This window comes from Apteryx rowi, unplaced genomic scaffold (assembly GCF_003343035.1).
Source record: "Apteryx rowi isolate R43461 unplaced genomic scaffold, aptRow1 scaffold_9, whole genome shotgun sequence".
Lineage (NCBI taxonomy): Eukaryota > Metazoa > Chordata > Aves > Apterygiformes > Apterygidae > Apteryx > Apteryx rowi.
The window spans coordinates 6,141,523-6,167,566 of record NW_020451204.1 but is presented as its reverse complement, the minus strand read 5'-3'; the positions used below and the strand labels follow the sequence as shown (position 1 = coordinate 6,167,566).

Genomic DNA, 26,044 nt, shown 5'->3' with positions numbered 1-26,044 from the left:
GGCTTAAGTACCCAACCTGCACTATGGGGCTATGCTGCTCGTGCTACTTGTATCTCGGTGCCAGGTGGATGTACCAGCTCTGACGCCTCTAATGATGCTGCATTGGAGAGACGCTAATCTAGACATTAACATTGTACCCATCACAGTGGTCTCAGAAACCCCAGCAGGGCTATTTTTTTCTGGCTTAGGAAAGGACCCTTTTTTCCTCTCTATYGTTACTACACCCCTGACATCCACTTTACTACGAGTTTCTGGCTACTCCGGGGAGCAAGGGTGAGATTCAGTTCAAGATTAGGACACTTAAGGTATCTGCAGGTGAGCTGAGTTTCTAAGCTCCCATTTCAGTCACCAGAGATGTAATCAGCACAGTCAACAGAGACTAGAGAGTGATGCAATGCCCCTCAAGCAGACTAAATTGTGCCATAAAGGTACAGGTCTGAATACGGATCAGAGTATGATCCAGTTGCCTTAGCACAGGCATCTAGTGCTATTTGACATGGTTCAAAGTATCCTGCTTGGCCTCCATCTGCCACTCCAGAAGGAAGGTCTCTGCAGGTCTTCTGTTATACTTGCCAGCTCCATGTGGATGTCCTGGACACCCTGGTGTGGTACTAAATGTGCATGTTTAGGCAACTGAACTGCACATCCTGGTGACGTGAATAACCCTCTAGACACCACTGCCTGTGTTGACTCAGGGCTGGATTCAGTTGCCCTCACATAGAGTCCAGTGACATTTCAGAAGCTCTAGAGCACATGAGATACCCAGACCAGCTGGCAGGTATGCCATGGGGCTGTGCAAGGACTGTGCGGTCTTGGAGCAGCAGATTGAGACCCGTGGGACACTGCAGGGTGACTAAAACAGCACTAAGCACCGACGTATCACTAACCGAAGTGAGTCCTGGATTGTCACCAACTGTAACAGGAGCTGAAACACGTGGCTCACATATAGAAATGTTCAAGTAGGTGGTTTGATCTCAAACCGAATCCCACCCAAGCRGCCTGGATAACAGTCTGGCAAACACATTATCACGCTCCTACGGCAGAGCATTATTACCATTCATTTTGATTGTACATAATACAAATCAGGTCCTTGTTACATGAAGTACAGAAACCCTAAAAAGGTTTCCTTGTCCTGTGAGCAAGAAAGTGTAGGAACTCATTCTTATTAAACTGATTTAAGCCCTCAGGGCTGGGAATTCCCCATACAGCAAATGGAGAATTGAGATTTGACGAGTGTGTGTACCTCTTCCTTGACAAGCCCAGAACAAGCTGATTTGGAAAACAGAGCAGGAAACCACTGAACTGAACCTGACAGAAAGAGTAGCCTCACTCTCGGGAAGAGGAAAGGAATTACAGACGAGATCGAGACCTTCCACCTTTCAAAGATGTATTCATTAACCAGGTGACAAAGGGCACATTGCTTAGCACTGTCTCACTGTTAATAAGAACTCCCCTGTATTTCTCAGCAAGACACATAAAAGCAACAAATGAAATAATAACAGGTCTGCCAGCAAAAAAAGGCCTTTGGTGCACAAGTTGAATAGGACTGAAAACTTGGAGGAAAGGAGAGCCAAGTTTATCTCTGGGGAAGCAGGAAGCAGTTTGCCCCTCCTTTGGGCAGCCAGGTGGACACGCGTACATTTTCATGATGAATATAGGAAAATAAACTGAAACTGGAGGCAACGCAGCATACTGCTATCTTGCACCTGGATTCTCTTCCATCTCGCTCTCTGAAGCTGCTGGTGACACCGAGCTGGACTAAAGTACTCCAGTTAATGCCCTGCTCAGCAAAGCACTAAGGAAGCAACAGAAAACACTCTACCTGACCATCCTTCCATGGCTGGCAAATATAAGACCAAAAACATCAAGAAAATGCATGGGCCTTCTGCACTCAGGTTTGCTTGTGTAAGATGGCAAGTTTGGGTCAGCGCACACCATCCCCATGTAAAAGACTATTAGGGAGCGATGGGTAAAGCAGCCTCCGAGGTATTTCGGCATGTCTGCTCTCCTCCTCGCTGCTTTAGCATGTCCCGCTGGGATTTGACACAAAGCCAGTATCAGCACTGTTGATTTTTGCTTTGTTATGTAAAAGTTTTTTACATCCTGCTGTTGATGATTGCTTCGAGATAAATCCATCCCCCTGCTAAGTTTTTTTACTCAAGAAGTTTTCAAATATTCACACAGAATGGGAAAGTCAGTCATAAAGCTCAGTTTTTAGGCAGGGCTTTGTTTTAAACAAACAAACATACATGCAAATAAATAGAGCCTTCCCATACTATTTTAATATAAAAAAGTTATTTTGGGTAGCAGTAGAAAAAACAAGCCATAAAATTTATGCTCAAGACTAAATGAAAACTTAGAGAATGAACATTGCACAGAGTGGATAATACAGCAGTTAGATGTGTCCTGGCAAAAACAGTTCTACTACACTGTCAAAAATTATTCATGCTGACAAGCCGTGAAATGTTTGCACAAGGAGAAAAGCAAGAGTGTAGGAATGCTTTAATGCTGTGGCTCGCTGGAGTTGCTTTTTCCTGCAGTCTTGTATAACTCTGACAGTTGTATAAAAGGGGGGGAAAAAAGGAAAGCACTGGTAGTGTTGGCATGAAAAGACATTCGTTTCTGCGGCAGTTAACAGCTATACAGCCGCTCTCTGCTCTCCTGCACAGAAAGAAGATGCTTGTTGTGCTCTGTGTGGTCACACTGAGCCAGCCTATGGTGACAGCCTGACCTCATTTCAAAGACCCATAGGAGGTAGGGATAGTCCCTTACACTGTGCAGATGCCACCTATGCAATTACTATTTGAATGACATGCATGTGCTCAGGGACCTGAGCCCTGACCACGTACCATCCCATGAGGATAGGACCCTAAGCTGGAGGGAGTTTTCCTACAGGTTCACATGTAACAAGCTCTGCATTTCCCTCTCAACGCAAACATTAGCAGTGATCTCATACCCTCATGCACACAGAGCTGGATTGAGTTGATGGTGCCCCAAAATGTTACAAGTACTCTCGTCTGGACAGCAATAATGAACCCCCGTAACGGGGCTCATCTCTATGACCACATTGCTCAGGACACGTCTCCAGTCCGTCCAAGTGTTGTCACTGGGACAGGAGATGGCTCATCTACTGCCATGGCTCAACCACTGAAGGTGTGCCCAGATCTAAAATACTTGCCGCCCCATTTCATGGAGACAAGTTAGATTTAGATGAACCATTTCATACCCAAGATATTCACACCTAGAGTCCGATGTTAGCACCCTGGGGGAACATGGCTTGTTCAGCCTGGAGAAGGGATGGTCTGGGGGGGGAGCTAAAAGCAGCCCCCCTATACCCACGAGGAGGTTACTGAGAAGACAGAAGCAGGCTCTTTGCAGCAGTGCATGGCGGGAGGACGAGCACAAGTGGGCATAAGGTGGAACAAGAGAGTTTCAGTATGGCTAAAAGGAGAAAGCTTTCCCTTGAGGCCAACCAAGCAGTGGAACAGGCTGTCCACAGAGGCTGGGCAGGGTCCTTGAGATTTTCAAGACTCAACTGGATAAAGTCCTGAACAACCTGGTCTGGTCTCACTTCTGACCCTGCTTTGAACAGAAGACTGGACTAGAGACCTCCTGAGGTCCCCTCTTAACCTGAATTATTCCATGAGCCTATCAAGGTCTTATGAAGAAGAGTGTGGTAAGTATTGAATGACAACAGGTGCTAAATCTCCATAAACAACTGTATTTATGGATTCTGAGATCTATCCACCACTTTGGAAAACGCAAAAAGATCCTGGTCCTGTAGCCTTTCTCAAGTAACTAATCCCCACTCCCTTGAGCAGCAATTAGCCCTTTCAGAGGAGCAACTCTCAGCCACAAATAATGGCTTAATGGTAAAGCAACAGAACTGAGTGTAGAAATCAGCTCACCCTTTCCTACAGGACCTGATGGTTGGAAGTGTTTAAGAAAATGACTCCTCATTTTTTGTAAAAATTTCAATATTTTGTATTATGTTTTAGTAGATCATTCACTGCTCACAAAAAACTCTCCCTTTTTTGGCTTTTAAAAATCATCAAAACCTGAAAATATTTCATCTGGAGGGGTTTTAAATCTGATTTCAGCAACACAAAAATTTCCATTTAGTTTAAAATTATTTGCTTTGGGGAAAAAAACAAGTGTAGATGGAAATACTTAATCACCTCTAAGAGATAAGTGTTCATATGTGCCAAATGCATTGACAAAGGCCGACATAACCAGAGGGTTCCTTTTTCATCTCTTCCTTTCCCTTTGCTATCAGGAATGGCCAGAAGCAGATGTAGCACCTGTAACAGGGGAACCGGATAAAAATAAAACCTGAGCCTACTTGTGATGTTTCTGCGAGCGGAGAAGAGTGGCCGAAGGACTAGTAAATCTATTCCTAGAACAAAAGCATTCTCACATACATACACACAGGATGAAAACAGTAAGTAATAATAAGTAATAGTGATAAGTAATAGTGGAGTAACAGTAAGTAACATTTCCCATTAACCACAACAGTGTGCAGTCTTGGCTGAGCACATCATAAAAACCATAATCTCTGAAAATCCGTTATCATAGCTCACTAGTGCAGGGCRTTACTTCTCCTCCAGAGACGTGGCACTTTACAACACACTTTTACATCTGCAGGCATGACACCGTGCTGTGTGGAGATGGCCAAACTTGCTTCTGATCACAACTAACTTGAGCAGGGGAGGTAATAGCTTCACTAACATCACAACCTGAACAAGCCCACACTATTGTATGCCATGTAGTGCAGTCAGGAGAAGGGTTTCACGTTGTTTTGAAGGGTCCTGGTTCATTCCCTGCTGCTTCTGCCCAGATTTCAGCCTGGACATGCCTGGGAGGTGTCCAGGATACACTTTATCCTGAGTCACAAGTGTCACAGAGCAACTTTCTTGGATCAGAGGAAACAGGTAGCCAAATGGTGAGAGAGGGTGTTGCAGGTCCCAAAGCTGCCTATGAATTCAAAATCAACAGATACTTACAGGATATATGCAATAACCCCGATGGACCAGCAGTCCACGGCTTTGCTGTAGGGTTTCTGGGCCAGTACTTCAGGAGCTGAAAATAAAAAGCCAAACAAGCACATGTTATATGACTGAATATTTGAATGTTGCTAAGAGGTAGGATTGATAGTTGTTTCTGAAACTTAAAGTTCCCTGAGACCCTTGTTGCCTCCCACATTCAACCCTAAAACCTGTAAAAATAACCTGAAGTTTTTGAAGCTCCTATCTTCAAGGAGAAGGGTGACTCCTGAAGCCGAGCAAGCTCCCCATTTTCTGATAAGAAGGACGGAAAATAAAAACAAGCACATAAAAATACAGAAGAGGCTGAGGGCAGAAGGGTCATCAGCTCCCTGTCAGGAGAACTTTAGGAGACTTGAAGAAAAGCGAGCTAGAGCGTGGCACATTGCTGAGACACACATTCATCCTGACAGCTTCATCGCTTCCCGGCATCATGCTGCCAAAGGGGAGATTTCAAGAGGCAACGCAGAAAGCGCAGCATGTGACAGAGCAGATAAACTAAGTCTCCAGGAGARGAACATGAGCTGTTGCCATACTTCCTACTACCTCACTAATGAAGCCACCTGGATGTCAAAGTCCGAGGGAGCCATTTGTCCTTCTGCCTCTGAGAGCAAAGACAGACTCACGGGGAGAGACAGAAAGCAACAGAAATTAGACATGTGCACAAAGGAATTGAGCCTTCTCGGCCTCTAAAGCTTTCAGACACTATATCCTGAACTTTGCTAGAACAGAAAGACTGGACATCTATTCAAATGCTTTGGGAGTTTTTCCTTTTTTAAATCACTGATGGTTAAAAAGGTGTATTTTTTGTTTGGGAGTTTAGAGAATAATGTTTTCCCTGTTGGGACTTTTCAGTTGTAAATGCTTAAACCTAAATTTTAAACCGCGKGACTCTCATCTTTTTCATGAAAAGAAGCTTTTGCATTTTCAAGGCAAAGTGTCCACAGTAATGCGAAAGTCACTGCTCACGACATTCCAAAAGCAGACTTGCCACACCGGGTTTCAAAAGGTGCAGTATTTCCTCTGAGTACTTAGGAGTTCAAATGCTCTGTGAAAATCACAGAGGGGCAAGTCCCAACACAAATATTTCTTTGGAGTTAGACATTACTCTGTTAGGAATCTCACCTAGGTCAAAGCAGTTACTTGAAGAACAGAGAGAAATGTTGTGAAGCAGTTAAATGCATTAAAACTTGAGCCTAACTTTTAGTTGCTCTACATGCATACGGTGCACTGATAAGGATTCTTCAAAGAGCCATCTTTCTAAGTTGGACTAGTCAACAAACCTAAGGTCAGAATTGCTGGCAAGGAAGGGAACAGAAAGCAATAATGAGAAACAGAAAAGACATTCTGGTACTTGGGAGTGGGATTTTATAAAAGGGATGGAAGGGAAGACAATGCACAAGGCAATAAGGGCACCGAGGCTCTATTTCCATAAGGAGCAGAGTGATAGAAAGGGTCAAGCTACGCTGGGGAGAAAGACTGTAAAAAGGCTGGAAGGAAGTCCAGGGAAAATGAGGGTAAAGATATTGCTGGCAGTCAGATTAGGATGGCTCTTGAAGGTTGGGAAATGCTGCTCTGCAGTCCAGGGTAAATGTTACTCCAGTCTTTGAGTCACCTGGCAAACTTGGACCAACGCATGCACAAGAAATTAAAATGACATTTCTGTTCAAATATGGTTAATCCTAATACACTTCTATACTGTTGTAATGTGTGAATATTCTTCATGCCTATTCACTGCTTGCTGAAGGAGACTTCTCTCCACTGCTGCACCAGCCAATCCAAAGAGCTCCTAACCAGGCCTTAGCTGCTTGGCAGAAACCTCCACCCAAGTCCTGAGAAGCACCTAACTCCTTACAGAAGACAGGCACACTGGTGTAGTCTATCAAGATACAGGTTAAAACGTTTTTACCCCAATAGAGAACAGTGCTCTGAAAATATAAAAGGCATCTTCAGCCACTACCCAGAACTAACTCCATTCCCAACAACTGGGTCAGCGTTCGTATGTCAGGTTGGTGCTGGTCAGTCAGGTGGAGGGTGAATCTGAATACTAGATTAAAGTAGTGGAGAACCATTCTGCTCTGCTCAACACTTTTTCCCAGATAACCCACAAAGCTGGCATTCACCCCTGTGGTGCAGGGATGGATTGCCCTGGAGTTATGTGAACTCACATTTCTCCCGTTCCTCCTTTAAAATGAAGATCCTGGATGCCCAAGATAGCTTTCCTTTTTCTCCTTCACAATGCAGGGCTCGTTTGCCTTGGAGAGTCTTGCAAATTTACATTTTTCTTGTTCCTTATTTAAAATAGTTGTTCCTCAGAGYTGCTCAGGACAACTTTCCCAGACAATCCTTGTGTTTCTTAGCCTCACTCTTTCTTTTCTGACTCATCCAAACTTGCCTCCAAGTTTTCCTCTAGCAAGAATATTTTTTCAAAATGTATATCAAATATGGTTTCTGAGACTCAGTTTCCTCTTTTTTTTTCCTATCTGTTGTGACTGGGTTTTGTGATAAAATATGCTAAAGAAGGGAGTCTGTATTCCCCTGTCCTTAGGTGGTTAGATTTCTTCCATCTCTCTAGTCTTTCCAGATTTCCAATATTTAATCAGCACCTCTCTTCTGCTTTGAGTGGCTGTTCCTGTTTGCACTGTTTTCAAGACGGTGGTGAATATTATACGTCCTATATTCCCCAAAGGAATTATTATGCAAACGATTTCTGAACAGATACTAGTCAGCTCCTGACATTATACAGATATGCCGTATTAACATAACCGAAAACAAATTTGAGATGAGGGAACGTGAACTAAATAAAGAGTCTCTCCCTCTTAAACATGAACATTTTAGGGATCATGTCACAGTGGCACATTTCTTGTGCAGAATTTCCTGTCATCCAACATCTTCAAATAGGTGTGACCACCTTCTAAAACTGGCATGTGTTCTCCTCCCCATTTCATGGGGTATGGTGGAGGTTAGGGGATGGCAGCAGGGTTAGTTTCAGTGGGATATCAGAGTCTGGAGGGTCCTAGCAGGGTCCATGTTACAGCACGTCTCTCTGTATTAAGGGAGTGATGTATATCGGTATCAGGCAATTGCTGCCATGGAAGGCAGCAGGGAAGCAGGGAAGCACACCGCAGGATCAAGCTCATCTGCAAGACGTGAACGTGTTTTTCCTGGCTAGCAGTTCTGGAAGTGGTGCTCCTTGAGACTGCAGCTGGATATTTCCAGGGAAAGGAGGCAGCAGAAAGAAGACGGTGATCAGACTTTCTTTCCTGAGTAGCCAAAGCAATTGGAAAGACAGGAAGAATTGCCCTGAGTGTGTTATATCTTTTTTTGGATAATGAGGACACTCACTTCCAGGACAGACATTTTGATGTTTTACTTTTGTTTTGTTTTGTTTTTTTAACTAARAGAACTTAAAAGGCTTGTTTTAAAGGGATGTTTTAAGAAAAGGTTCAGAACAGGAAAGTTTGGACACATTTCAGAGCACTAGGCCATTACTCCCAGTGGGAACAGCAACGTTAATAAGCTCCCTAAAAATGAAGTTGCTGGATGCCAAAAACTGCAATCCATGTTCTTGCAAAGAGCTTAAGTTATGGGGATTGCTCTGATATTTTAAGCCTGTTGAACAAGCTGTACAAAGTGTTGAGGGTGCTTGTCCTTTGTACTAGCCTCATACTTGAAAGCGATTCTCCTTCACTCCCATGCTGGTACTACTGCTGGCAGATGTTGCTGTCTCACAGGAACTCAGTATAATGCTATTTTTTATGGTTTACATGATTTCCCATGAACTGCATGCCAGGAGGAACACAGCCTTTGAACAAAGGGTGACGGTTTTGAGGATCCCCAGAGGAGAGAGAAATCAGGAGGATGCCTTAAATGTGGAAAGAATGAAAAGATCTAAATAGAGTTAAAATAACTAGGTACCTGCTTACTCTGGGCAGGGACATAGCTCAACTGGCCCAGCAAACAGGACTGGCACAGGCCAGGCCTAGGAGTTCAACTGGAATTATTTTAGTGCCATTTCCATGGTGCAGGTAGGTCCTGCAAGGAAATAAGGTCAAACATGAAAGGGGCTGTGCAGCTACCAGGAAACCATGAATTGCCAGAGGGAAGGTGGCTAAAAGGCAGAGTTTGCAAGTCTCTGCACAAAAGAGAGATGTCGTCAGCCCCATTGCTTAGGATTCTTGAAGGCAGAAGCTCTAGAGGATGGACAGATGCACCACGGAGCCGAYGGGTGGGATGCATGAAGGGCAAAGCTAGCACCTGCTCCTGAAGCCAGAGACAGTGCAAGAGCAGCGTGAGATCCCCTGCCTCCATACGAAGCATCTTCCTTATGGTAAAAGCAGGCTAAGACGCATGTAAGGTGACTTCTACACAAGACCAGAGCTCCTTGTGGCATAGAAACCACTTCTTCCCTCCCTCACACAGTCCTCCAGCATTCAGCTTGCCCTGCTTGGCCAAGAATTTGCTGCTTGGTGCTGTTTAGGAAGGAAAGTAGGATTTCAGTGTAGCCCTGCTGGTTTCCTTTTTCTTGTTACTGAGTCAGTGTTAAGAAGCCAGCGTGGGACACAAGCAGTTACAACCACGCGCAGGCAAATCGTGTTTCGCTGCACAGCAATGAAGCTGAGCGTGGAACCATTGCACTGTAACCAGCCTGTGCCTGAGCAAACCCYGACAAGCGCAATTCCCATGCTTTATTTTTACTTCATTACTCATGTTACTGCCTAAACAACTCCTGGGGTTGCTTTTTGCTAATAAGGATATTCCAAAAGATTACTGAGTAGTTTCAAACCTTTGACTCAAAGGATACCAAGTAAGTCAAAAGTAAACATGGAAATCTATTGTTTATTTTAATGCTTTGGTCCTGCGCAGGGCTAAGAAAACTGCATGGTTTTGATATAATCTGGAATTTCTACTGGATTTCTGGCAGAGATGAAAGGTGTGAAATGACCTTTTATAAAGGCATTACAGAGAATAAAAATGATAAGCGAGGTAGTCTGTAGAGGGATCAACCACACATCCAGGGTACAACCCAATCCTTACTACAGGAAAATGTAACAAAAAAATTTCTTAAAGTTGAGTTGGGCCTCAGAGCAAGAATTTAAAATCTCAGAGGATTAAGTGAATTACAAGCCACAAACACAGTTCATAATTCAGCATTTCCGCAAAAAGAATCAGATTGCCTGAGAAAGACTTTTAACATTTTTTCCAAAGTTTCCAAAGCTCCTAAGCATCTTGTTAGTCTAAGTTCCACCTGCAGAAGTAAGCAAAGTTCTTGAGGGACCAACTCTCATGGAAAGTCAGCAGGCGAGACCTAATTCTCAAGCAGCCAAAATCACTTTGGAGAAACATGCCGAGTGACTGCAATCCTGCTTAGTGCCCAACTTGACACACCTCAGGGAAGACTCATTTTCAGGCAGTTCTGAACACTTCCTCCACCAAAATCAAGCTCCTATAAATGGTCTGAAGCCCAGCAGCCCAAAGTTGTGATGTTTAAAATGGCAAATCACTAATGCCTTATACAGATCTTACCCATAATCACACAGATCACTCAGGGGCTTTTGAAAACATCACTTCTCTAGTCTAGAAGTTAGGGTGGGCTCTATGCAAGCTAATTCACACATCCAATTTCCAATTAGATGAACCATACAAACTGGTTCATCTCACCTATCTTAGATGCCATCTAAAAGCTGGCCACCTAGTCCCAGCTCATCATCTAGACTCCTCCATAAGAAACAGAGATAGATAAGAGTAGTAAGCAAGTAAGAAGGACAGTTCCTAATCGGGGAAATGAGATCGAAATGGCACGGTGCCTAGCATGTTTGAAAATACTAAGGGTAGCAGACCTGAGTTAAAGTCACAGATCTGGTACAAAGTCACAAGTTTGTATAGCACTTTGCAAAATGGGATCCTGCTTGTTTGGTTTCTGGAGATAATGATGTATGAATAGTAGTAGATGTTAATGGCTTCTTAACCAAGCCCTGGTGCCTTTGGCTTGTGATATGGGCTTAAGACTTTTTCAGGAATTTCCAAACAAAGCTGACAAAAATAATTAATTTCTCATTAAATCTTAGAAAATGGGATGTTCCATGTACCTTTAAAGAAAAGTGCCAGAAACTATGTTGCAAGTTACAGGTCCTTGAACGTTACTTCGACGCTAGGAAAACAGCTGGAAAAAACAATCAAAAAGAGGGGTAGAAAGGGAACTTCACAGGCCAGCACTGTGGCACGTCTCCCTGGACTCAGACTAGGATACATACCCATTTTGTGCCATTAGGGGGAAGGACTGCTACATTTATTTGGGGGCATTAGGCAAGCGCTGAAAATTCTAGTGACGCTGCAAGGCACGAAAGCTTTTTGTTGTGGACAAATTGCAGCCCATGTATGCAGAAGATGTGCAATCAGGTATAACACTAACGGAGGCCTATTTGTGGGCATGATCATCACGAGAGACAACAAAAATGTTCTTGCTTGGAGAATGTTGTCTGGGCAACCAATTATGTAAAAAAGCAGTACTGAAGAGGAGCCGTCTCCCATGAAAAGGAAAAGAAATAAAACGAATATCTAAAGAAGTTTTCTTTCTGAGAGAGGGGAAAAACTCCAGTCAGCAATTCACAAAAAAGCTGCCATGACCTCCTGAACTGTAATGAGAAAATCCTGTATTCAGTAAGGTAATGAAGGGACTGGAGGAACTTGTGTCTTCACTATCAACATCACCCTGAGTGATGAGAACTCTCAAGATATCTCTCCAAGTACTACAGCTTTTGTCACATGCTCAGAGAGCTTCCTTTCCAAAATACTGAGTTTTCTTGTGTAAATAGCAACACTGAGCAGCCATATGAGATCACTCTGTGCCAAAGCAGAGTCACACTCCCTCATTTTCATCAGCAGTTCAGTAAACATAATCTTCACTTCCATACATCTTGCAGACTTATTTTGGTCAGTGGACATTTAAGAACTGAAAAAAACATGTTAATTGAGGAAAGAAGAGCTAATGACAGTAAAAATTATGAAAATTGCTGGCTAAGCTCCACTCCTGCTAGGGCTTTGGAAGAAGATTTCCAGTCTGGTTTGATGACACAAAACAGCTATTCAGGCTGTACGGAGTGCAGCCTGACTCATATTTCTTAAAATAATAGGCTACGATGGCTTCATGATGGGAAACCAAAGAAATCTGTGCCTTTCTCTAAGGTTATCAGGACAAAGTGTGTCTGTGCAGTGTGAAGATAATGCACTGAAAAAGGTATTCCTGGGATGAATCTGGATCTCTGTGTCATAATTGCATCATCTGTTCATGTTCTTATACCCTGATAACAACAGAGGCGTGAAAACACGGGCGACTTGGCAGCTGCAAAGCAGAAAGAGCTGTGCCCACGGTCATTAAATTGCCCACATGCATTTCTATAACAAGTTTTCTCCATCCTTGCCATCAGCCTCTCCACAATTAATCCAAGAATATCTGACCAAGGGGAGGGAGAAGAAAAGGAAATGAAGATGGAGATAAAACACATTTGTTGTCAGTGTAACTTTCTGCGGAAAGCCTCATCTCAAGTGGCACCCTAAGTAAGGCACGAGCAGTATCCTTTCTCTGACCACTAGAAAACATTGGCTCCTTCCTCGYAGCAAGATCTGAGACAAATGTATCCCTGGAGCAGCCACTGTCATTTCGGTTTTATGGATTTAATCGCAGATACCCCAGAAATTAATTTTACTCTCTAACCTGGCTATCTAGGTATCAGAACAGGCACAGGCTTGCTGGATGTCTCATGAAATATGAAGTGAGCCTTCTAAATAGTGTTTGCTCAAACAGACCTTGTAATCATCTTCCATACACTTCTTGCATTCAGTTGGTTTATTTTTTTTAAAAGGATGCTGACAAATGCTGTGCAAATCAGCATCCTTGCACAATCACTACTGAGACAGGCAAAATATCAGGCAATATGTGGCAGGAAGCAATTTGCTACTGGCATGGAGGACTTGAGGATCTAAAGAGCCTTTACATAATTATATTCTAGGAGTCAGTAACTTAATGTGGTTCTAACAGAGGATTGCTGGAGAATGAATGTAGCTCTTTCATTTTACTGTCTTCTGTCAGGGGAATCTCAGAAATACTGTCCTTTATGATTAAAATAATATCCTACATTAGGTAAAACATCTTGGTTTTATAGATACTTGCAGAATAGATGCATTTGCATATTCTTCCCATGCTTCTAATTTAACCGTAGGCACAGTCTTTGAGAAAATTCATTTTGCAAAGRAATAAAATCATCAAGCTTAATCCCACAATCCCTGAGCTGGCAAAGTTCCAGCGAAGGGCAGGAATTGCAGGATTGGGACCTAAAGGAGAAGCACACAAGACAACATCATAAACTCCTCAAACCCCTAGTTCTAACTAACATCTGTAAAATCTTATGTGTACTATGTAGAGACACTAGAAAACAAGTATCATTCCTTTTACTGCCTTTGTTTTCACTCTGCTTTTATGCTGCAGCAGGGAACAGCAGATGGCTAGTATAACCAAACTGCTTACCAACATATCCAGGAGTCCCACAGGCTGTGGACATGACGTCTCCTTTACCCTCCATCTTTGACAATCCAAAATCACTGATCATGATTTTTGATTCTTCATCCTGGCTGTAGTAAAGCAGGTTCTCAGGCTAGAAGGAAGAAAAAGCATAATGGGTTTTGAGTATGGAAGTGCAGTAACATTTGTTGGCTGATGCTTTGTGTTTAATATAATCCTCAGATATGTCACACATTAATATCATTCCATTCCCCTAACTAAAGCTTGTCCCTTATTCCTGAGGAGTGTCCAACATACCATCACTTCATAGCAATAAGACAGACTGATTCATTAGAAGGCAAGGAAATATGGCAAATCCAGGTAGTGTACTCAAAACTTTTTATAAAGCTGCATTTGGGGTTAAGCAGTAGTTAAAAAAAAAAGAAAAAGAGAACTAGTAGGTGTTAGAGAATTTTTATATCTTCTCCATTGGAAATAAATATTACGAGAGAGGAAATGCCTTTAAAGTCAACAGAGTCACAGCAAGGATGCTTTAGCTAGAGCTGATTAGGAAAAAATGCTGCAGTACTGACAACAGTGACTTGTTTATGCTGAGCAAAAACAAGAGTCACACCACAAAGCCCTGTGAATTTACACTGATGTCAGCCTGTTTTGAGAGCCCAATCAACCTCCGGATATCAATCTGCTAAATTAYTTGCTAATTCTCAATACATATATTTCGAATATGCTACCGCTATATGGTAAAACTCTTGCTAGATGCTGCGAGAGCACACTTCGTAGGGCTGTTCCCCTGCTTAACATCTCAGCTTGCGAAGGCTTCAGCATCTCCTGCCCCTGAGAGCCCCGCAGAAATCGGGGCAGCTCTGTTTGCACCATGGCACAACCCAGACCTTGGGCTCTTTGCATGTAAAAGTGATGGATAACCAACATTTCAACATAACCCTCGAAGAGACTTTTTGCCCAGAAGCTGGTAGAAATGTCTACCCAAATTCAGCACAATTTGTCTACCAATCTATTATGTGTTCCAGCCGTGGGTTTCCAAGAAATGATATGAGACAGCTGGGGTTTTGCAACATCATTAAATTCCTTGGGTCAAATCCAGGCTTGGATTATGAAGGAGGAGCAATCCTACTGCAGTCAGGGGTACTGGCTAACACCAGAGCTGGCACCTTCCCTTGTAGCACAGCTGAGGACACTGGACTCATTTTTAGGTTTCCTTCAGCTGTTTATGCATTTTTCCATCAGGTATTTCCACCCTGCTCATGGTGAGCCCAAGACCCAAGCAGAGCAACACACAGCCATTGCTGTTGGGTGGGCTAGGGCCTGGATTTCAGTGTTTGCAGAGGCCTGGGGTTTTGGGGGGAGGAAACAAGTTGGAGAGGCACATTTGACACGAGAGCTGTGAGGTCCCAAGGCCACCACTCGTAGCACACCACGGGGGCCCTCACGATAACCTTCTGCACTGGGGTGAAGAAGCAACAGGGGAGCGACCTCCTCTCCATGCTACTCGGAGGTTCCCTTTCCACCTGGAGTTGTAGCTAAAACACTTTACAGAGTTGTACTACTTATGTATCTTCTCACAACACCTCATAAGTCCAGTGCTTTAAGTGGTCTTTATAATGCTGACACTGTTTCAGGCACCACATGAATCAGTTTTATGCCACTGACTCCCTTTGGTGGAGGTACCCCTGATTTTCACTAATGTACATCAGGACACATATACATTATGCCTCGTGATTTACAGCTAGGTCCTAAATTTCACTTGATGGCTTCATTCCAATTTTCCCCCGAAATGACTCCATACGTTTTCTCACCCTCCCATTTTGCCCTGGTTAAGATCATTCTTAGCCCTGCACACTAGCACTGCTTTGGATTAATTATAACAAAACAGGAATGAACTTCCACTAACACTCTTACACAATTTCCCAYCCCTTCCCCACTCCTTACTGGCCGGCCACAGCCCTCTTCCTAGCTCCTGCCATCCCCTGAGCCTTGCACTGCAGATTTCTCTCTTCTCTCCCTCCCCGCTGCCTACAACAGATTGAAACTCTACCAGCTTCAAAACTCTGGCAGCATTTCAAGATTACAGAGCTAAGGAGAAACTCCTCGTGCTGCACTACCTCTGGTATTGATCCGCTTTGGTAGAGTCAGTGTTACGGGAAAGACAAGCTTTCCTAATGATTTCTACTGACTCATCTCACGTCCCGCATTTACTCACGTTTAGCAGTGCCAAGAAACTCACCCGTTTAAACTAGACTAAAATAAGAACAACGCCACATTTTATTAAGTGATCTGGTTAATTCAAAAGCATTAACTAGACGTCTCTGTATCAAGTAGCGTTGCTCAAGCCGCTCAATAATTTTGTAAACACTGGACTTCACTGGGCTTTATCTGCTGCTGTCTGTCGTTGTCTTCTGCTGTGTTACTCAGACCACAGTCCTGGAATAGGAATCTGCTTTTCCTAACTGCAGCAAGTATTAATGTGGTGTCTGAAGAATACATAATTACAATCATTAATTGTTAAAGATATTTCAAAGGTTGTATATTTATAGAGTGGATTCTYTCCCCTAGTTTCATTTTGGGGAGTTACAGTTCAAATCTTGCACTTATCCTGATGTTTTGAGATCATAAAGAGCCTTATCATCCCCTTATTTTTGCCATCGTGGTATGTTTGTGCTAACAGAAACTCACAGCAGGAGAGTCTCAAGCTCCGTAATTTATGAGTCRTTTTAACAACAGATATAATACTGACACACACTTTCAGACAAAAAGAAAGAAAGAGAAGAAGAGCTAGTCTGTCCCCCAGAACCCTGCTGGAGAAGGAGGCTTGTTTGATCTAAATTCAGCATGTCCTTAAATAAACTCTTAAAGTATTTGGCAGATTAATCCACCTCCCAATCGCCAGATTTCAGATTTTATTGTGGGAAATTTTAGTAAGATTAAATAGTTTTAAAATGAGAGCTACAGCATTCCTTTAAAGCATAAAGATAGTTCAGACAATGTAGTGCCTTGGACTGCCTTCCTAGATCTACTGTGGCAGAAAAAAAGCCTAAATTTATTTCCTACAAATTGCATATGGGAGAAAGCTGGTCAAGTTAAAATACTAGACAACTCCTTCCACACTGAAGTGGTGTGGAATTATAGGAAATAAGACAATATTTTTATATAAGGCAGAATAAGAGCAGGAAAGGAATGGGAAATGCAGGCTGCATGTGAAGACTGCAGGAGACAGAAGACTAATCAGTGTCTCCTTACAGAAAACCCATTATTTGGGACTTTTAGAACTAAACTGTGAAATGCTGAGGAGAAATAGTGATTTACAGACATCAGCGTATCCTGCCCTTCAGCAGATTCAAAGTTTTGCCCTAAAAATGTGCCTAACCCATACTTTTTTTTGTATTTCTACTTTCTACTAGTCTACTTGGGCTTCTTTCCAAGCAAAGATCACCCAACTGTAGTCATTTTTAGAGGGGTCCAGGATTGAGGCAAGTCGCTTACAGCAGTCAGGTGTGGAAAAAGGGCACAATCCCGTGGAAAACGTCCCCGTACAGCAAAAAAATTCAGATTTGGACTCGAAGAATGGCAGAAGGAAACGACTGCATTGAGGCTTTAGCAAAACGAAGCCATGTCTGCTTGCCCCAAAGGGTCGCTAATAGGCATTGCTCCATCTTAAAAAATTGTAGAGCTGACGGTTACACTTGTAATGGGCTCAGTTTTGTTTCACATATTGGAACAACCCTGTAATTTATTGCTTTCCTCCAACAAGGATTTTATATCAGCACTAATTTTGGAGGAGATAAAAAGAAAATAAATAGTATCTCTCATCACTCCAATTTTTCATCAAAGTTAAGACAAAACAGTGAGGTCACATTCCAGTCACCACAACCATTGCTAAAAGAATTTGCCAAAAAATGCAAACATGCAGTTCAATACTAGACCGCATTAAAAATACAAATAATTAAAAATGCATTTTATACAAAATTACTTTTAAAGGCAAAAAAGCAAATTTACTTGTGGCTTGTGACTCTCACAACAAACTGTTACTTGAGGACAATTCAAGGCAACTCTTGTTTGGAGCATCCCTCCAAACCAAAACCAAAGGTGTCATTTTATTCACTGAATTCTTAATTTCTGTCACTAACTTTTGGTAGGATTAATGAGTTCAGGAACTGAACTCACACTTTTCTTTTGACATTTGTACTTTTTTCTAATGCTTTCTGCTAATTTATTATTTAAGATACCTAAAGACGGGGAGGTTTAGTTGTGTATATTATGAAATTCAGGCCTGTCTGCTTATCTTAATGACAGTTTAAGATACAAGGAGGAAACAATGCAGGGTTTTTTTCCCCAGAAAAGTGGAAAACTGTTGACGTGATAACTCAGTACAGCTAAAAGAACAGTTATCTAAAAATCACACTAGCACACAACGTTTGTTAAAAGAATCCTTGCTGTAGAAAGTGTCCAAAAATGCACTGGACCAAATGGCAAAATAGGAAATGATTCAACCTTCCCACACGATTTATTATTATTAAGTAATTACTATTAAGTAAAAGTAAATATAGCACTGCAAATCTGCAAGACACTTTACAGCAATAAAAACTTATATCCTGGCTGAGAAAAGTTGCTTGTCATAATGTAATGTTTCATGTCTTCAGGTGGGACCTTTTTCCTTGCATCGTATTTGCTAAATTCCCCCAATCATAACAGTGTTGCTTGCAAAAGTCCTCAGTAAAATAAATCACAAAGGAAAGTGCCTTCAAAACATCCTTCTTGTGATAAATCCTTGCTGAAACAGCTAGTCCCAAGGAAGGCCGGATCTACAGGATTCAGATTCCCATAACTAGGCACCCCCACTGTCACCGCGTGGAGGAGCAAGGGAAGCAGCGGTCGTACCTTGAGATCCCTGTGCACGATGCCCATCCTGTGCAGGTAGTACACGGCGTCCAGGACCTGGCGTATCAGGGTGCTCGCGTCCTTCTCAGTGTAGAAACCCTTCTCAACTATGCGGTCAAAAAGCTCTCCCCCGGACACCCTGGAAAACACGACRGGACACACAAGTGTGAAGACTTGCTTTATAGCTCTCCACAGGATGGACATGGACATTTACTAGCCCCATGCAGTCTGAGCATATGTCCACCGAGAGCCCCAGGGGCTCTCTGGCTGCCTCAACAGGCATTTGAACTTGAGTTTTCTCATAGTCCCAGGACCAGTCAGAATTGGGTGGGGGGAGAAAGGCTGTGTCTACCTCAGAGACCAGAAGAGTAGCAAGGAGGAAAGTAAAGAAGTAAGAAGACAAAACCAGAGATGTTTGCTCTATATTGGAAAAACAAAAAAATCCATTCCACATCAGTGGTCAAAGACTCACTAGAACCAGCAGAAACCACAGCTCTCTACACCAGTAAGAGCCAGGCGGAGCAGACACCGGTTTACATGCTCTTCCACCCTACTTGTACAGGCAAATTAGGTCTGTCATTGCCCGCTGGCAGCTGGCCCACTGGGGTTTCTAAGGTCCCCTACTACTGTCAGCACTTTGGGGTCAGGCTTTGCTGAGCTGACCAAGGCTTGGGATTTGTCCTGTAGGAATGGTCTCCTTCCCCTTTCCCCATCTGTGCGTGAAATGCAGACGGTAATTGCTGCTACTAGTTCTTTGAAGGACTTGGCATCTCACGTTGGGGAAGGGCAGTTTTAAATATGTCCAGAGTTCCCCCACATTACCCTGGCATATATGTTCATATGCTAACAGCCACAAACTCATATGAGTCCTTACTTGAGCACGRGCTCTGACTCACACTGAGAGAAGACAGTTATTAATGAGGGAGCACAGATTATGAGCTCAATTAACTACCAGATGACACAGATAGGGAAAGGATTCCACAACTCATAGAGGAAAATAAAACCTTGACATCCCACTATTTAATGTCTGCTATATTATGCTTTTCCTCTGCCCTGCTAGAAGTAACATGTTCTGAACCCAATCTTAAATAAAAAATGGACACATTAAAAATCCCTGTAGGGCTATTTGGGGAAACAAAAGAGGAAAGAAATTTCTGAGTAACTGAAATAATAAAACTGTCAGCAAAAAACTGCCCTACTAGGGTAAATAAAAGATTTCCATTTTAACAAGCAAAACCTATTAAAAAATAAAATGAATGCGATATGTTTTTTCAGCAAGTTCCACCACTTAGCATATCATAAATAGCACAGTAAAACTTTTTTTAAAAACAAACCCAATAAAGGGAAAATAATAAATGATTACAGTCATTAAATACATATGGACTTGGAGCTTGCCATTCTACGAACACTAGGTAATTCAGTTGCAGTCACTGCAAGCAATAATCAGCTTGAATAATGCCATGAAGTCACTTCCTAGGAAAGTTTGGAGCCTGCATGGAAGAGAAGGCTGCCACCAAAAATGAACACATTCAACTTAGAAACTGCGAAGAAATCTGGGAAGAAAAAAACTAAACTGGATAATCCACCCATAAAGTGCTAGGCAAACAAGCTGAATGGTCTGCTAAAATACTGGCGTTAAACTGAAATTATGCAGTGAAGGTGAAGTTCACCCACGGCCCAATCCAAATGTCACAGTAGTTGAATATAAAACATCTCACCATTTCCAGTGGGACTCAAGTTAAACCTTCTGTGAGGTTCAGCTGGGTGACCCAAGCTTACATCAGCTCTGAGCAAAGCTCAACACCCCTGGCCACACCAGTGGCTCCGGGCTTGACGCCCACTGTTGGCAGCACCCAGTAAGACTTGTCCACGTAGTTGTGCTGGTAGGTTGAGGAAAAGCTCCTCATGTCCCAGTGAAGCGGAGAGCCCGGGACTCTGCTCCGATGGGAAGAGGCCAAGGCTGCCTTTGCAGGAGCTCCATCACACTGAAGCCTGCTCTAAGATGACACTCGTAAAGCTATGCAGAAAACCTAGTCACATAGATATATATTATTATGCATTAGATATACACAGTGGCGGTGCAGACTGGGCAGGGAAGCATAGCAGCGAGCGTTGTTGCAAGTCCCTCTTAGATCTATGATTGCTACAATATTCAGTGCCACTCCATGGGCCTCACCAAGGAAGAGCAGAGAATCCATTTCGTGGCTTGCAGAAGGTAGATACAGTTTTATTGAATCTGGCTTGTATTAGCCAGATCTGTCTTTTCCTATTTCCCCTGTGGCCCTTTTGTTTCCCGTGGATTGATTGCACTGAAAATTGAGCCCACGTAGTAATTAGCATGACTGAATACAGCACATTTCCCCATGAAATCTTAGTGCGTGCTGTTCTACAATTTCACATAGTTCCTCTGGTTATATTCAAGAGATGCTTTAGTAGGTACTGATTTACATCATGTGCTTTCCTGCACAAGGACTCTCTCCTTCCACGTTCCCAGAGAGTATAACTCCATACATGTTTTTTTATTAAAATGACAAACTTTCCTTCCCTCCCAACTCCCTCCCCCTCCCCCTATACCTCAGTCCTTAACCACAAGCTTTTTTTAGTCAAATTTACTCCTGTGTATCTACCGTACCCAGACTAAATCTGTTTACAATTTTCTTTCAGCACACACAATATATTTTCAGCCTTTTGCATGATGCATTGCAAACCAGCTGCTTAATCCAAGGAGTCAGGAGGAGCAGCTGCTAGTCTGCAGCCACTTGCTGATTCAGAGTGCGGGAGACGCAGAGAGCTGAGGGACCCACTTTATTGTGTATGTTATTGTATATATGTTATGGTATATGGGATTTACATTAAATGTTCGCACTAGCTCACCTATAAGGTCCCACTTCTGCAGGCAAGTTTCACAGCTGGGGTTCAGCTCCTGAGGATGTTCTGCAACACAGCATCTGAGCGATATCTACTTTGGTAATGATTTGCGCCAGGACAGAGAAGCTTGTGTCCACCTGGCTCTTCCCTTCCCAAATAGGGTCAACTCAACCATACTGTCATTGGGAATGCTCTCCCCATATAGTGCCCAAGGACAGTGCCAGCTGGCATGAGGCAGTGTTGTACCAGGAGCAAGCTGTCACCATGCCCAGCTGCAGGAGAGTATTTGAGCTCTTAACTCACAGCAGAGATGTTGCCCGTTTGTCTAAAGCTGGTCTCGACYGCAGCATTGGAGCCAGAAGAGCCAGCTCAGTGCACGGGGAGGGAGGAGGGTGAGTGCTGCGGCTCGGGGAACCCCTTTTTTACTTAAAAGGAAACACAAACCCCAGGAGGGCAGACTGAGGTGGAACCRCTGAATTACAGGACAATTACGGCCTCCTTGCAGTCCACAGACAGGTTCTATTCAAGGGCTAGTTTCAGGGCTTGTCACTACAGAATTTCTAGATTTCTGTAATTCCTAATTTACAGATATAAGTTAGGGACAGATGAGATATTTCTGCTTTAGTATTAGAYCTTCACTTTAGGTTAACTCATCTCACCATCAAGTTCACTGGGAAAAAGCCAAACTGACCAACAAAAAGAAAAACAACTCCTGTTAGAGATAAAGAAAAATGAAGTGAAACGAACTTGTTTCTCAAGCAGTGTATTCCTTCCCTTCCCCTCTGTTGTTGGTACCATCTGGGTGTACAGATAAATCCTCTCATTCATTCTCCCATGCATCCCCCATTGCTATTAAGAGTAGGAACCTTTCCGCATGAAGCAAAAAAGAGCTTTTTTTAGGAGCTTGAAAAATAACATGCTTTGACATACCGCTTTTGACTTCTTTGCCATTTGGCAACATGTTGATTTTTTCCTTTCTGTATCTTTTGGAGTGCAGGCCAGGACTGCTCTGGATTGTTTACCACTTGACAGTTTAATTGCTTTTTATCAAAAGTCTTGCTGATGAACTCATCAGCGGTGGATTTATGCAAAGCTATTCAGTTTACAAGCAGTTCCCTCCACAACTGTAGGAAACTGCCCAGGCTGAGAAGTTTGCCTGATGCTTGACTGCAATTCCAAGCCGTGACCCAACAGAGGGACAAGTCATCAAAGCATCATCAGGGTGTGTTAAAAGAAGCCATGCAGAAAAGTGGTGATGTCCCTAGGCACTTGTTAGCACTGTTTAAACCTGCAGATTAGGGATGCCTAAAGGAAAGTGGGCTGATTTCAGAAATCTGGAGCAGGTGGGATCCCAGGTCAATATAGGAAACAGGTAAAATATGAGTATTACTCAATAGCTGTGAGCAGCTTACTGATCAGAAGTGAAATGTTTGCCGTTTCCTCCCATATCCCATTGCCCTGAGCCTCCGTTTTAGAAGGYTTTTAGCTCTGCCGATGGCAAGAGCAACACTGGCATTAGCTATCTGCAGTCACAGTTCACTGTGGTTTAAAAGGCTGGTCAAGTAAAYGAGCTGTGGAAGTGCCTGTCCTACTGGTAGCTAAACCCTGGAAACAACCTCTGCCAATGGTTTGCTGACGTGCTTGTGGCATGTAGAGATGTGCATGTTTTTCAACTAGTGTCAAGGTGGAGGCTCTAGAACTGAGACTGTTGTCCAGCGGGGGGCAATGTCATGACGAATACAGTGGCCCAACCCTGCTAGAAGGGATGAGGCAATGTTACCCAAGAGGCACCCAAAACCCAGGACGAGGGCAGCCCCAAAAAACCAACTAAATCAACAGCACAAGGATGGAGGTTCCCCCAGCGCTKAAGGAGCTCAGCTAATGGAGCCATCCCTAAAATATTAAATCTCTATGTTCCCTTTCACTATAATGTGAAACGCTGAATCTTCTAAGTTGATGAGAAACAAACACACTGATTTCAATGGACACGGGGTCAAGTCCGTGTATCTCAACTAGGACGAACTGATGTACTGAACGGGTCTGATACACCAGCCGAAGCACGTACCGCAGCCCCCCGGGGCACGAAGCTGGAAGTGTGAGGTGAGATAAGAAAGACCGAAGGGACTGTTCCTTGGAAGTTCAGGCTTTGCGTATTCATTTTCTCTAATGAAGGAATTCTTATTAATACAAATATTTCCATTTTTTACATTTATTTTGTTTTTAATGGAGGGGGTTTCTGTTTGGCTTTAAACTTCCTCTGCATTGTGAAAATGCATGAGAACTAGAAAATGAACCCGACCAGTTCACGATTTGAAAGGAAAGAGAAATTGGCTACCCTCATCTCATTGTTCAAACTACATAACACACAAGAAGAAAATGAGTAAACAGATTAATGGATTTTAGACCCAAAAAGGAACATTATGATCATTCAGCCTGACCTCCTCCAAATATAAGTAGGTGATTAAAATTCTCCTTGTGCCAATAATTTAAGATGTTAATCGGGGAGGGCCATATATTACTGTAAAAATACTACAGAGACCTGCCTTATTCAGTATACATCTCAGAAAATTGCACTGGCCTTCTCATTTCCAGCACATCATAAAATATTCAGCTTGAATGAGGCATGGACTTTCCTTGTTATGGTAGCCTTAAATCACTAACCTTAAAATCATAAATACGTGCTCCTAGGCCACCAAAGGAAGGGTGCAGGATTACTTTGGGCTCATTTTTCTAAAATATAGGTGTGTGTATGTGGTAGAGAGAGAGGACTGTTAGCGCCTTCTCCTTTGATAGCACTGCTCAAAGCAACACTTGCTCCGTGATTTATTCCGGGGGCTGATGGTCCCTCGGCCTTTCACCACCACTGTGACAGTGGCCGTACCAACCGCACAGCCATACTTGCCTGTAGCAACACTTACCAGTAAATTTTCCCTGCACTTTTTTGTGTAAGACCCAGTGTCTTGTCGTTTCCAGTGGTGCCATCAGCATTCATTTGGAAATGATGGTAGAGGGCAGTGGCAGAGGGCTGCCCCCACCCTGAGATTTTTTTTTTTTTTGGAAACTTTGGGCAAAAATGATCTGGTCATCTCTCAGAACCAAACTGAGCAAAACAAAACAGTTTTTTCCCTGCATGAAAAGGTTTATATGACATTTGCCGAGCAGCTGTAGTGAGGTTGGGCTTTGGAGAACAGACTTATGTTTCCACTGGGACAAGACCGTAGGTCTCTGGAAACCTTGGTTCACACTTGCTCTGTTGGGATGTGATGCAGTTTGGCAGTTAAAATCTTTGGAGACAACATTTTTCTTCACAGAATCCCTACTGCAGAGCTCTTTTGAGGTTTATGATTTTTTGAGGTCTATGCTATCTAGTCTTATTCAAAATTTTATGCAATATTCAAATATGCAGAGTTGTATTCCAAATTTCCCCCAGTTCCAGCAGCAGGAGAAAGCATGACAGCATCAGTAACAACCAAATGACAAAGGATTTCCGTCCCTACATCTCTTGTGACTAAACCTTACTGACTGACAGCTTCTGACAGTCCTTCAGATACCAGCAGGACACTCGTCTACATCTACTCTGGTTCCCCCACTGGCAGCAGTGCCTGGAGGAGACCTGGGACCTAACAGTGATAATAAAACTCTGGGCAGGGCTGCTATCGTTATTTAGGAGGCAGATCTCTGCACTGATAAACCTCCAGTGCAACCTGGTCCTGCAGCAAACCTCCACACCTCTAGTGCACACCATGTTTCGCCTGAAACGAAAAGGCAAAAACCGAAGCTCAGCGATGGTGGCTTTAACCCGTGCCCTATGTGTCGGTCAACGGTTTGTTGTCATCAGTCTACCACATGTGAATCCTTACATCACAGTGGATTCACCATGGGTTTCACTGTGAAAAAAACAGTATTTTTTTTAAATTTCATTGGAATATGCACAGGATGTATTAAATCATTCAAAAGTTTAGTTTTAAAGAAGCGATTACTTTCTGCTTTATTCATTTTCTAAGGCGGAATGTCAGTAAGTCAGTCCAAGCACAATCACTCTTTCTAATTGCATAAATACATATAGGTATATATATATGTATATGTGTGTGTGTGTGTGTGTGTGTGTGTGACTTTGTTGTCTCACTCTTTCTCACTTTGCTTCTGCAAAACAGAAGACCAGAGCTCTGTAGACAAACCACCATACAAAATATGTTTTCCAGCGTCTCAGGGCTGGAACAACGTATTTCCTAACTGCTGTCATATTCTTCAAGCTCTCCATAAAATAAATGGATAGTTAAAATCTGGAGGAGATTCCTCACCTGACAGCAGTTTAAAAGTAGGTCAGATTTCAGCAGGAATAGGTTGGGTTCTGTTTTCCTTTTGACTTGTTTTCCAGTGGAAACCAACCTCAATGTCCTGCCAACATTAACTAGGAAGAACAGAACTAAAAATAATGGAAACTGATGTAACTGAAAAAGGATGCTGTAAATTACCCAATGTATGGTAAACAATTATGAAATATAAAATGAAGACAGTAATAAGAATTGTCCTGATATCAAAAAGGAACAGAGAAAAATATAGTAAAGTCACCCTCAGCTGGAGCTTAAACAACCCAGCTTTTACTTGAACAACAATAATAGAAATTTGCCTTTGCATGTTTATTCTTTTTTCTGAGTTGGATTTCCAMGTGTTTTCTCATGAGTAAGTTTGCAGGCAGAAGTCTTTGTAAAACCAGCCAAAA

General features: G+C 42.9%; 1 protein-coding gene across 1 annotated transcript in view; it reads right to left on the bottom strand.

Moving 5' to 3' along the window:
• The window catches only part of CAMK1D (calcium/calmodulin dependent protein kinase ID), a 136,304-nt gene that overhangs the window by 32,136 nt on the left and 78,124 nt on the right, over positions 1–26,044 (bottom strand). Inside the window, exons 4-6 of the mRNA XM_026091118.1 lie at positions 18,454–18,592; positions 13,567–13,693; positions 5,004–5,079 (exon numbers count right to left, since the gene is read on the bottom strand). Of these exons, the coding sequence (XP_025946903.1) occupies positions 5,004–5,079; positions 13,567–13,693; positions 18,454–18,592 (342 nt within the window). The remainder of the gene's footprint in view (positions 1–5,003; positions 5,080–13,566; positions 13,694–18,453; positions 18,593–26,044) is intronic.